Source organism: Diabrotica undecimpunctata, chromosome 3 (assembly GCF_040954645.1).
Source record: "Diabrotica undecimpunctata isolate CICGRU chromosome 3, icDiaUnde3, whole genome shotgun sequence".
Taxonomy (NCBI): Eukaryota; Metazoa; Arthropoda; class Insecta; order Coleoptera; family Chrysomelidae; genus Diabrotica; species Diabrotica undecimpunctata.
Genome location: NC_092805.1, coordinates 37,996,541 through 38,009,944, shown reverse-complemented (window position 1 = coordinate 38,009,944; position 13,404 = coordinate 37,996,541). Strand labels below are relative to the sequence as shown.

At 35.1% G+C, this 13,404-nt stretch overlaps 2 protein-coding genes across 2 annotated transcripts in view; one reads left to right on the top strand and one right to left on the bottom strand.

Moving 5' to 3' along the window:
* Window positions 1–13,404, bottom strand: part of LOC140436704 (UDP-glycosyltransferase UGT5-like) — a 47,074-nt gene that overhangs the window by 14,626 nt on the left and 19,044 nt on the right. The window lies entirely within an intron of this gene.
* LOC140437888 (uncharacterized) lies at window positions 81–8,660 on the top strand. The gene is made up of 4 exons (XM_072527682.1): window positions 81–371; window positions 700–2,463; window positions 3,382–4,465; window positions 8,552–8,660. Exons 2-4 carry the CDS (start codon window positions 1,050–1,052, stop codon window positions 8,658–8,660), a joined length of 2,607 nt encoding a protein of 868 aa, XP_072383783.1. The 5' UTR covers window positions 81–371; window positions 700–1,049.

The window sequence follows — 13,404 nt, the reverse complement described above, 5'->3', positions numbered from 1 at the left end:
CATTTTGTAAAATATATGATGATAACAGCAACCACATTAACAAAATTCTAAATTGATAACAACGATTCGCTTACCGCAATATCTATTTATTGTATACCATAAAAATTAGTTGAAGAAATAAAAATAAATATATAAATATGAGCATTTCTAGAACACAAGGTGTTGCTTATCAATGAAACGAATCAGTTGATGGTACCGTAGGCGCATTAGGTTGGCGCAACTTGGGCTCGCGTGGGGCGATATGCTGCTCTGTTCTTTAAAAGACCGAGGAGCGCATACGGTGTCACAGTTCGCATCGCAAACATACAACAACAACAACAAGTTCGCAGTAGTCAATACGGTGTGCAGTGACTTACATATATCTGATAAAGGTAAGCGGTTTTTGTCTTTTGTATATTTCTATGTATTTATTATGTCCTTTTTATCATTGTATTTTATGAGAATTGTACATCTCTCTGGTCGTTTTTCATGCAGTATTTTATGAAAAATGTATACTGTTTTTTGTATTTATTATGTCCTTTTTATCTATTTGGGTGTTGAAAAAAAATTTCACGTCTGCTATTTTTTATAAGAAGTATTCTCCGCTGTTCGTATTTCGATTTCTTGTAGTATATGGTTCTTCTCTATTGCCGAGTATGTAATGCATCTCTCCATTCACGTTAAGCGGAAAAACTATAGTTTGTTCTATTGTTGTTGTAGATGGATCTATCAAAACTAAATAATTCATCCTTGGTTGCAGAACGTAAGCCAATAAAAAAACTTAAAGATCTGCAAATTGGAGAAAAATTTACCATTCACAGTGCAAAGGTGGTAACAACACAATTTGGGGATACAGTTCTGCTGGATTTGGGCGCTGAAGTTGTTTTCTTACCACAGCGGGTAACCAAAGCCTACCAAGCAGCAATAACGGACCTCAACAGCGGAAACTATTCGCTGATATACGAAGGGGAAGTTGATATTGGAAAAAGCAGACTCCTAGCATCCTTTAAGATAGTTGAATAAGGTAAGTGATTTTTTCTTATTGTTTGTCTGTGTGAGTAGCCATAGCCATGCATATAAAACAAGTGATTAAACAGTCTGATGATTTGATGCACATTATTAAAAAGCTTAGTAAAATAATTTTCGATAAATTCACTGAAAGAGATCGTAAAGTTTGGACAAGACGGTTAAATAGTCAAATGTTTAGATGCAGTAAAGTAATTAAAAACAATAGACTATCCGTAGGAACAGTTAGAAAATTGCAAACTTACATAGGACATTTTAAGCATTTTAGACAAATTATTTTAAATTTCAATAATAAGTACGTTGGGTTGGGGCTTAATTCAAAATTACACAATAGAGTTAAATGGGAAAATGTTATTTCGTGTTTTGCTAGTCGAATTAAAACTGGAGTTATAGTTAATTTAGTGCATAAGGACTTAACACAGTTCCTAAATGATTGTTATATTATTTTTAGTAGAAAAATTAAAATTATTTTAAAAACAAATAGAATTCTTAAAGTCAATACTACATTTTGCGGCGAATTCATTAAAAAATCGAGTGATACCGAAAGTTTAGATTTAAAATATTTTAACACTAAAAATGCTATTATAGACACATCGACCGATTTACATCTTTGGTTTAGTGAAAATGTTAAGGATAAAATTTTTACAAAGCTGTCTGAATTTGCAGAAAAAGATTCGGGTGCTGCTCTGTCTAAAGTAATTTCATTAGAAGTTAATATTAATAAAGTAGAAATAGGAAACGGTTCATCGTTCATTGACTTGCCAATAGAGATTCAGAAAAAACGAGCGTGCATTAATGTGCATAACGTTGATCAGGCTTGTTTTTATTGGTCAATAGTTAGCGCTTTGTGTCCTGTTACTAAGGATCCACAGAGAGTTTCGAAATATCCACATTATTCTACTGTTTTGCAAACAGACAAATTAGAAAGCCCAATGCCATTAAGTCAAATTTCAAAATTTGAAAAATCAAACGCCATATCTGTCAATGTGTTTGCATTAGAATTAAACGTAGTGAAGGACAAACAATTTTATGAAGTAGTACCTGCCAGACTGACACCGCAAAAGATGGAAAAGCATGTTAATTTGCTCCTAATACAGGATAAATATTTCCCAAAGTTAAACGATTACGATGCTCCTCCAGAAGATGATGATGATCAGACTGAAATACACCTTCATTATTGTTGGATTAAAGATTTAGGAAAATTAGTAAGATCACAATTGAACAAAAACACACGTAAAAAATATATTTGCGATCGTTGTTTAAACTATTTTCACAGCGAAAGCAAACTAGCAGAGCACGAAGAAATGTGTTCAGATGTGAATAAATGCAAAATGACTGTTCCCAAATATGACCATGTGGCTTTTCGCAATTTTACATACAAACAAACAACTCCGTTTATAGTTTATGCTGATTTTGAATGTCAATTACATAATTTTACAGATTCAAATGTCTCATTGAGTAAAACAGCAAAATATCAGAAACATGTACCTTTTAGTGCAGGTTATTATTTGAAATGTGCTTACGATGATAGTTTATCTTATTTTAATAGCTATAGAGGTGAAAATTGCATGGAGTGGTTCGCAAAAGAAATGGCCGAAATTTCCAAATTTGTAAATTCCAAAATAAAGACAATTGTACCTATGGTCGAAAAGCCCAACACAAATATGGCAACTGTTTGCCATATTTGCGAAAAACGCTTTTTGGCTACAGATACAATTGTTGTAGATCACGATCATTTTACGGGACAAGTACGGGGATTTGCGCACCAAGCATGTAATTTGAACTTTAAAAAATTGTTTGTCGTCCCAATCGTATTTCATAATTTTAGTGGCTACGACTCGCATTTTATGATTATAGATCTTTGCAAGCATGGGCACTTGAGCTTACTTCCCATTAATAAAGAAAAATATATTTCATTTACATTACAATCTGACGAACATCAAATTAAATTACGATTTATTGATTCACTTAGATTTATGGGAGCTTCACTCGATGAATTGGCATCTCTTTTAGATATATCAGAAAAGAAGATTTTAAAACGAGAATTTAGTCAATTAGATAATGATACATTTAATTTGTTAACTTGTAAAGGAGTATTTTGTTACGATTATATTGATAGTTTGGAAAAATTGGATGAAACTTCTTTACCCTCAATTAACCATTTTTATAGTAAGTTAAATAATGAATACATTAGTGAAGAGAAGTATGCTCATGCCCAAAATGTTTGGCAGAAATTTAATTGTAAAAATTTGGGGGAATACAGCGATTTGTATTTAAAAACAGATATTCTGCTGTTGGCTGATGTGTTTGAGCAGTTTCGACAAAAATGTCGAGACACATATAAATTAGATCCAGCATGGTATTATACTATGCCAGGATACACTTGGGATTGTATGTTGAGATACACACAATGTAAATTAGAATTGCTAAAAGATGTGGATATGATCTTGTTTATGGAAAAAGCCATAAGAGGTGGGATATCTGTTTGTAGCAACAGATATTCGGAGGCCAACAACAAATACATTTCGTCGTATGATCCCACACGGCCCTCTAAGTACATCCTCTATTTAGATGTAAACAATCTGTATGGCTGGGCCATGAGTGAAGCTTTACCAATAGGAGGATTCAAGTGGATCGAAGACGTAACCAAATTTGGTGTTGGTAATCTTCCCGAAGGCCATATAGATATTATGTCAATACAGGATGATGCAAAGGAGGGCTATTTTTTCCAAGTTGACTTGGAGTATCCACGCGAATTACACGACAAACATAAAGATTTTCCATTTGCTGCCGAACACCGCATTCCGCCCGGTTCAAAATTGCCAAAGTTAATACCAACTTTATATCACAAAACCAAATATATTATGCATTATAGAAATCTTAAACAGGCATTAGCCAACGGGTTAATTTTAACAAAAATACATAAAGTTTTGAAATTTAATCAATCTGCGTGGCTGCGACCGTATATCGAGTTAAATACAAATTTACGGGCGGCAGCCACCAACAGTTTTGAGAAAAATTTGTTCAAATTAATGAATAATGCTGTGTTCGGCAAGACCATGGAGAATCAAAGACGTCATCGTATTGTAAAATTATGTAAAAAGTGGCATGGAAGGTACGGAGCCAAAAATTTTATTGCGAGTAGTCGATTTCACAGTCGTACGATCTTTAGCGAAAATTTGGTAGCTATCGAACTTAAGAAATCAGAAGTATGTTTTAATAAACCCCTGTATATAGGCGCAGCAATCCTCGATATATCCAAATTATGTATGTATGATTTTCACTACAACTTTATGCTTCCAACGATGGGAGAGAAAAACTGTTCATTGCTGTACATGGATACAGATAGCTTTATTTATGAATTGCAATGTTCAGATGCATATAGAGAGGTTTTAAAGGCGCATCCAAGTAAATTCGATACCTCAGACTATGCCGAAAACAACCCATACGAAATAGAAAGGTTAAATAAAAAAATCCCCGGATTAATGAAGGACGAGGCAAATGGGAAAATAATTACACATTTTATTGGATTACGATCAAAAATGTACACATTTAAACTGCAAATAACTGACGAGGAGAGGGAAAAAGAGAGACAGCGTCTAGAAAGAAAACAACTAAACAAAGAGAGAATTGAATGTGACATAGGAAATTTGGGGATAACGAAAAAAGCAAAAGGAGTGAAATATAACATCGTTCGAAATAAAATTACGTACGAAGACTATGAAAAATGTCTTAAAGAATTTAAACTTCAAACCGCGAGCCAAAGATGTATTCGGTCATACCAACACTCAGTATTCAGCATCGAGCAATCCAAAACGGCTCTAAGTCCTTATGACGATAAGAGGTACTTAATACCAAAATCATTTAATACGCTTCCGTGGGGACATTATCTTGTTGAATAACATGTATTTGTTGTTGCAGAAAAAAAAAAAACAGCAGGATGGTACCAACACTACGCACACAATCTATAAAAACTATTTGTGAAAATATTTTGGACATAACTGACTTTGTTGAAATATCTCCTCTACCGTGGAGTCTTACTTTAGAAATTTGTAATAATTATAGTATTTATCGCTTTCGAAAATTATATGAATCTGATTATTTGCATCTAATACAAATATGCGATCAAATGAATTTTGAACAAAGAAAACATGAAAGTGAAGCAGAAAGAATTCATCTTTGTGGATCACATTATAAAGAAAGAGAATTTAATATGTATTGTGTCCGTTATTCTGCATTTGTAGCAGATGATATTGCTTTAAACTTTTGTTTTGGTTGTTATGAACGTTTCCGAAACGTACTGAAATTAAAAAATAAATGCTATGGCTATGAACAGGTTGTTAGTTGGGATGAACATCATGAATATGCCATAAAATATTTGTATGATGTAGCAGATAATTGGTGTCAAAATTCATTTGATCATGTCTTGTTTGATACTACCTGGACCGTTCAATGTACATGCTCTTTGCATAAATAATTATCTTCTTTTAGTATATGGCTACTCATAAGATCAAAAAAAAAAAAGAAAAGATCACTTATCACAAAGTTTTTGTAAATTGTAGTTTTTGTAAATATAAAAAATAGTATTAATTTTATAATGTAAGTTTTAATAATAATAAATTTGTGTAATTTTACATTTTTTGGTTTTATTTATGTTAGATTACAAATAAAAGACAACATATTTATATTAATATTATTTATTCAGTTAAATCATTTACAACTTTAATTTTATAATAATATACAAATTCCTTTAAAGCTAAACTTAACAAAGTGTTTGGACAAATATTGCAATATGCTGCGAAGGCTTCAACTGGTCCATGTAAAGAGTCTATAGCACCAAAATTGTTCTTGATGAAAGTTGAAATGTTTATATAGTATTCGTGAAATTGTAAACTCTTTAACAGCACCACTCTATGCGACATCATGCTCTGGTCTGCTTCTATAATTTGGTTGACGTCATCTTCCCACAAATAAAATGCGGCTCCAAATTTCTCGATTGTCAGCAGCTTTACATTTTCCATCACCAATTGTCTTAGTTTGCAAAAATCACCACACATAAATTCGATGGGATCATACTCATCCGCATAAGTCGGTAGATCTGCTTGGAAAAAATCACTCATTTTTTCTTTAAACCACTCAATTATGGCTTTCCACTCGAATGTGCTTAAACTGATTCTGTTAAAATTACCATGTTTACACAGAATGATGGATGGTGAAAAATCTCGAGCTGGAGATAGACCAATTTTTATATGGAGAGAGCTCATTGGATATGTAGTTTCCAATAAACAATATACTTCATTTGTGGCTGCTGCTTCAAATTTTGCCAATACTCGATCTAATTCGGCGCCAGGACTAGGTGGTTGACCATCTTCATCGTAGTCAAATTCTATACTAAATTCACTGCTATCATCATCGAAATTAACAGGCTGACTGTCATAACCACTATCTTGAGAGCTCATCATCATCTTCTTGTTTCGAATACCGTTGACGAAATGGGTGTAAACTGAACATCGTAGTTTGTCTTAAATTTATACTTTTGTCATTCCCCACTCCTTGTGGTTGATTGTAAGCCTTTTTTAGAAAAGTGTATGTCTACGCGGCGAATCGAAATATAGATCCTCAAACTATATTCGATTTATTTATCCAGCTGTTGTGTTTGCTATCCATTCCTAACCATTTCACATACATCTTATTGCCTTTTCGTCTGAGTACTTTTTCGACCAGGTATATGTTAGGGCTTGATGTTTTCTGCAATTCTTCTTCGTAAAAACCGCCACTAATCGGCGCACCTTGCATGTCTTCGAGCAAATACGTTATAGGATTTGTTATCTTAACTTGTACAATTTTAAATAATTCAGTAGTCCAATTGGGCGTGTATGCCTTTTCGAAGAAATGTTTTGCCTTTGATACACGTACAATGTCGCCAACTTTAAACTTTCGTGGACCGGCAATCTTTAAATGAGTATAACTTTTGTTTAAAATGGCTTTTTCGTTGGATTTGTTAACCTGAGACGGTTTGTATCCTGTTTTACTGTGTTTTGTGTTGTTGTATTCCTCGGTGATTATGGGTAGAGCATCTAACCATTTGTACGATCCATGTAAACTGAAATACTTGTACAACTTTGCTTTCAACGTTCTAATAACTCTTTCGCAAATAGCAGCTTTTTTGATCGTGTAGGTGCTGTAATGATTAATTTCATGTTTTTTCATTAAATTTTGAAATTTTCTGTTGTAAAATTCGGTTCCCTGATCAGATTGTAAGTTTTTTGGAACTCGTCGAGTATGAGCGAGAATATCCGAAAATGCCCGAGTAATTTCCTCACCAGTCTTCGTTTTTAGAGGACGTGTCCACACAAATTTTGAAAAACAATCAATTACAACTAGTATTAGTTTGTAATTTTTATTTTGATGTGCATAAGGACGCATTTCAGCCAAATCCATTTGCCACAAGTCATTGATTCCTTTGATTATTGTTCGACGACGAGGATAGTTTTTTCGTGCTGGTTTATGCAATTCGTTCACCACCTCTTTCTTTTCTTTAGACATTATTTTTTCATCACACCTTCCACTACCTTAAGACGTTTGTCTATATCCCATGAATGAACGCTAGCTACTATGCTTTTTAATGATTGTTCCACTTGTTTTATCCTCTGTTCCAGCTTTATATCGTACATCGTATGCTTTGCAACTGTTTCTGCAGCAGATTTTAAATTGTTCTCCATATCCTTTTTCAGTGTATTCAAATCATCTTGGATTATTTTTTTCAACATATTTATACTGTTCTTCGCATCATTTTTTAGTGTATTCTGACCATCTTTGATTATTTTTTGTAACTTTTGCTCAAGAGCATCCTCTATATCCTTTTTCGTATTCAAATCATCTTGGATTATTTTTTTTTTCAACATATTTATACTGTTGTCCGTATCATTTTTTAGTGTATTCAGACCATCTTTGATTATTTTTTGTACCTTTTGCTCGAGAGCAGATTTTAGATTGTTCTCCATATCCTTCTTTAGTGTATTCAAATCATCTTGGATTAGTTTGTTCAACATATTTATATTGTTCTCAGTATCCTTTTTTAGAGTATTCAAATCATTTTTCATTATTTCCTGCCACTTTTGTTCGAGAAGGGGAAGTGCGGTGTTATGTATATCATCCAGTTCTTTTCCTAAATCACGTATATCATCTGCAAATAATTTTGTAGCAGTGTCTAGAGTTTCCTCCATTTCCCTTTTAAATGTATTCAGGTCATCTTTGATTCTGGTCTCACACTCGAGAAGTGGAAGTGTGGTTTTACGCAACTCATTGATTTGTTTATCAACGTATTTTTTCGTTGCAGCATCGTCATTGTCTGATGGATCCTTGACATTGCAAATTTTCACATTTTCGGCATTAATATTTCCGTCAGACGTATGTGGAAATGTAACTCGTGCCACCTTTTGGGCATTACTACTACTGTTACGAGAGTGATGACCGAATTTGTCGACACTCATAGTGGAAATGATACTGACATTCCCAGTTACTCTATTATATTAGCTTCTTTTAGTTCATTGATGATTGCTACGATTTCGTTGTCGAGAGATGTGTTGCCGGCGTCTTTCGAAGCCACCAATAGTTTAAGACGTTCAACTAACTCATTTGGATCATCCCAATAAATATACTCCATGGGGGCAGTGTTGTATGTTAAACGAGAGTCATCCAATCCCGTTCCTTTGGTCGTAGATGAAGATGATCGTGTTGTTGTTGTTGTTGTTTTCGTTCTGTGTTCGAGTTCTTTTTTGGATCGAGTTGCATGCTTTTTCATTGCTGCATCAGATGGTTTGAATAGAGGTTTAATAATAGAATGGTATTTTTCTCCACTAGAACCTTTAAGACGTCCCAAGGTATCCAGATGAATCTCTGTGTTTTTCAACAGTGTTTTATACTTTTGTAAATCCTCATCATTATACTGTTCAGGGTTGGCATAAAATAAAAGTTGATATAGACCTGGCGTACCACCTAACCTACGTTCTTCTAAATCACGTTCTCGAATTATTATTATGTCTCCATTGCGTTTGTCAAAGTTTATTCGACGTTTTCCCATTATCCAGCCACTAATAGAATCGTAAAATGGTCCATAGTTTTTATCAATTTTATCGTCTTTTATTAAATATTCTTTTATGTACTTGTGACTTATTGGAGGATATTGATCGATATATTCGTCTGTGGCATCCATCGGAATCTCGATTGGTTCTTGAATAATGTTTTCATTAGGTACCGCTAGATCAGGTGCATCAAGAAATACATCATCATCATCATCACCATTCTCCTCCTCCTCCTCTTCCTTTTTCATTTCTTCTTTTTTAACTTGTTCAAACTTGTTAGTGATAGTATGATGTAACGTTTTTGATGATTGTGCAATATCTTTGAGAGGTTTCGAGAGTGGTTTAAACAGTTTATTTAGGGACTCATCTTGTTCTGTTCGACCTAATTTTAATGCCAAATATTTTTTGCGAATTGATCTAGCCAATTCGGCGACTTTCTTCTTGCGAAGCGCAATGGCAACCGTATCATCTGACATTGTGATGACAACTAAACAATTATCTTACAATTTTATATATTTATCAAATCCTTTGCGATATCGGCCATTATTGAGAGCAAAATCTTTTATAATTACCAGAGTACCATACCTATCACACCAACATTCAGAACAAATTTTTTTAAATTCATCAAATGACAAGTTTGGTGATACATGCTCATCAAATACATGCTTTAAATTTATCTCATCTTGCTTGAATAGTACAATCATGTTACAGTTGTCTCTAATTAACTGCTTCGGTATTTTTGAATATGTTTGGCATAAATAAGCGGCATCGATATCTTTATGCCTGCCCATGGAATAATACTCGCGAATCTTTTGCTGACCATCGCATGCAACATCGTCAAATAAAAACACAGAGTGAGGTTTAGCTTCGCTGGGACTAATAATTTCTTCGTTGTCTTTAAATGGGTAATATCCTACACCTTTAACTTGCGCTATTACATCTTGCAGTAGTTGGTATTTTGGTTGAAAGAGGGATTTCGAATAAACATAGACATTTTTAAACTTGACGCCATTCGGATTGAATAGAAGAGATAGCATAACATTCGTTTTGCCGCACCCACTTGGACCGCAAATAATCGCTCTGAATGAATTCGGTAGCAATTTACCATGTTTACTGTTGGTTGTTTTTTGGACAATGTCCAAATTATCAATTGGTAGCGTCTGCTCTTGCTGAACGACCTTCATCATGTGGCAAGTGTAGTACATAAGTACGGTAATATATATTATAGATGTCACCACTTGCATGGCATCAGTCCAATGTTGGTTGTTGAAGGAGGAGGTCTCGTGAACTCTCTAATTAATAAACTTCCAGTTGAACTACATATTCCTGGTTATCAGTATTGTGGACCCGGAACAAAACTAAAAAAACGTCTTGCACGTGGAGATCCAGGAATTAATCCATTAGACGCAGCTTGCAAACGACACGATATCGCTTATTCGCAGCATTCATCTCTCGAAGAACGCCACAAGGCCGATAAAGACTTGGAAGATAGAGCTTGGGAGCGCTTCAAGTCGAAAGACGCTAGCATTGGTGAAAAAAGTGCTGCTTTAATTGTAACTGGCGGAATGAAAACGAAAAGAAAGTTGGGGATGGGATGCTCTCGTCGTCGTGGAAGACGGGGACGTTACTCTTTCAATCGAGATGTTGTCTCAAAAATTGCAAAGTCCATGAAAAGAGGAGCATCGTTAACAGATACTGCTTTGACTGCTGTACGAATAGCAAAATCCATAATCAAAAGACTTGGTGGTCGTAAAGAAGTTGATGTTCCACGAGTGCTACCACTAAAATCCGGAGGTTTTCTACCCCTCATACCTCTATTTGCAGGCCTTTCTGCTTTGGGGGCTTTAGCGGGGGGTGCAGCTGGGGTGGCGAAGACAGTAGTCGACGCTAAGAATGCTCAAAAGAAATTGGAGGAGGATATTCGCCATAACAGGGCAATGGAACACATCGGTTCGGGCCTGTACCTACGTAAGAAACCGAGAGGTGGATTCGGCTTATATTTGAAAAAAAACTTCCAATAAAGCTACCCAATCGTCCGCTATATGATGTGGAGATTGCACATTATGCGAAGATCCTTAAAATACCACATTTTCGAGGTGTTTTCATGAATGACGCTCTGCCTAGAGACGGTCCTCGACAACGAGAATGTGCAATAGTAAACTTGGATGTGTCCACACATAACGGAACACATTGGGTAGCATACAGAAAGATAAACAACAACGTAGAGTATTTCGATTCATTTGGTAATTTGAAGCCGACCAAAGAACTTGTTAAGTATCTGGGTGGTGCACGTGCCAACATTTCCTATAATAACCATCAGTATCAAACATACAATCAAATTATTTGTGGACATTTATGCTTAAAGTTTTTATATAATGGAGCCTACTAAAAGTACAGAACTGCTTATGGACCATATGTTTTACAAAAAATGTTTTACAGAATTCAGTGAAGAAGAACTAAAATACATACCGCTAGATTATATTACACGAACTGTACGACCTTACGAATTGTTAAAAATATGGCATAAATTGCCTGAAGAATATCGACGAGAATTTAACCTACAGATACTACTTCCCTGCTTCGTACATTATAACAGACCGGATTGGAGGACTCACTGGGATGGCCCACCTAATTCTCAAGCTTCATGTTATTTTTGTAAACTTGCTTTGGAACAAATAAAACTATTAAAGTAAATATTGTTGTTTTTTTTTTTTTTTCTAATATAATAACCTATTAATACATTGACGTGAGTCAGTCATCATGTCGCAGTTGTTGAGAGTAGACAGCACCAATTACATATTCTCATTTCAACCTCCAACACCGATCGTGTTGGATCCGAACAAAGATTATGAGATAGCTCTTCGATTTTTCCATTCCTACAACAGTATACCAAACATTGAAAATAACAAGTTTTATTACTACAATGACAAAAACAAATTGCAACAATTTGATATCCCCGATGGATGTTATGAAATTGCCGATATTGAAGAATACATACAACAGAAATTGGGTGCTGATAATGTGCCTAAACCCGAAACGATATTTAGTCTAAAACCTAACCATAACACGTTGCAGTGTCAAATTTTCAGCAAATATAAGATTTCGTTTAAGCAACCTGACAGTCTTGGTACAGTATTGGGATTTTCTCCTGCACTACTAAATCCAGGACAGACGCATTCTTCAGATCGACCTGTTAGGATTATTAAAGTATCTAGCATACGCTTTGAATGCAACATTAGTACCGGAGCCTTCGATGGTAACAGACCTGCTCACACGATCTACGAATTTGTCATACAATCAAATCCTGGGTACGCAATTGACGAAACTCCACACAATTTGTTGTATTTACCTGTTGTACCGCAACGAGAAATTACCAATATCACAGTGTTGGCTGTCGATCAAGAAGGACGACCTGTAAACTTTAGAGGAGAACAGAGCACATTGGTGCTGGAACTTAGATCAAGAGGGAAATGGGATTATTAATAAGGCAATCTACTGCTCATAGTACACCATTAGTTGAGCAACCGTCTAAGCGGCAACATCTTACGTCTTCATCTAAGCGGCAACATCTTACGTTTGCAAACAAATTATTTTTGCAATCACTTGGTTTTAAACTAACAACATGACAACTATGTATGGAAAACGATCACGTTCAAACAGCATAATGCCTCCAATATTTGATATTTATCGTAAGCCGATGTTTGACGAGTCGATTCGAAAAGCCGAATACCGAACATATGCACCATTCATCAAATCATTCAATTGCAATGACATTGTGGAATTTAGCATCAATCAAGTCGACTCGTTCTTTGCAATGAGCGAAACCTTGTTATGCATTAAAGGATCGCTCGCAATTAACGGAACTGGTGACGTTAAACTAGCAAATAATGTTGGTGCTTTTCTTTTCGATTCGTGTACGTACAGCGAAAGCGCAAGGGAGATGGAAACAGTGCGGGATCCTGGTATCGTAAGCGCTGTACGTGCTATGACATGTTATACTCAAGAAGATTCCGGTCATATGGCAATGGCAGGCTGGAATTACCCTAGGGATCCAATTCTACACGCTGCTGATCATTCATTCAACATACAGATGCCTCTTAAGCATGTGTTCAACATTTTCAATGATTATCCTTTGATTACGTGTGGCCGTCAAACAATAAGACTAGTTCGAGCTCGAAACGACAACGATTGCATAATTGTCAAAGAAAAAACTCAAGGCCAAGTTACTACTGTTAAGATTAACATTACCAATATTGAGCTCAGAGTCAAGCACATATTTCCCAATGATGATATTAAATTGGAACTTATGAAATCC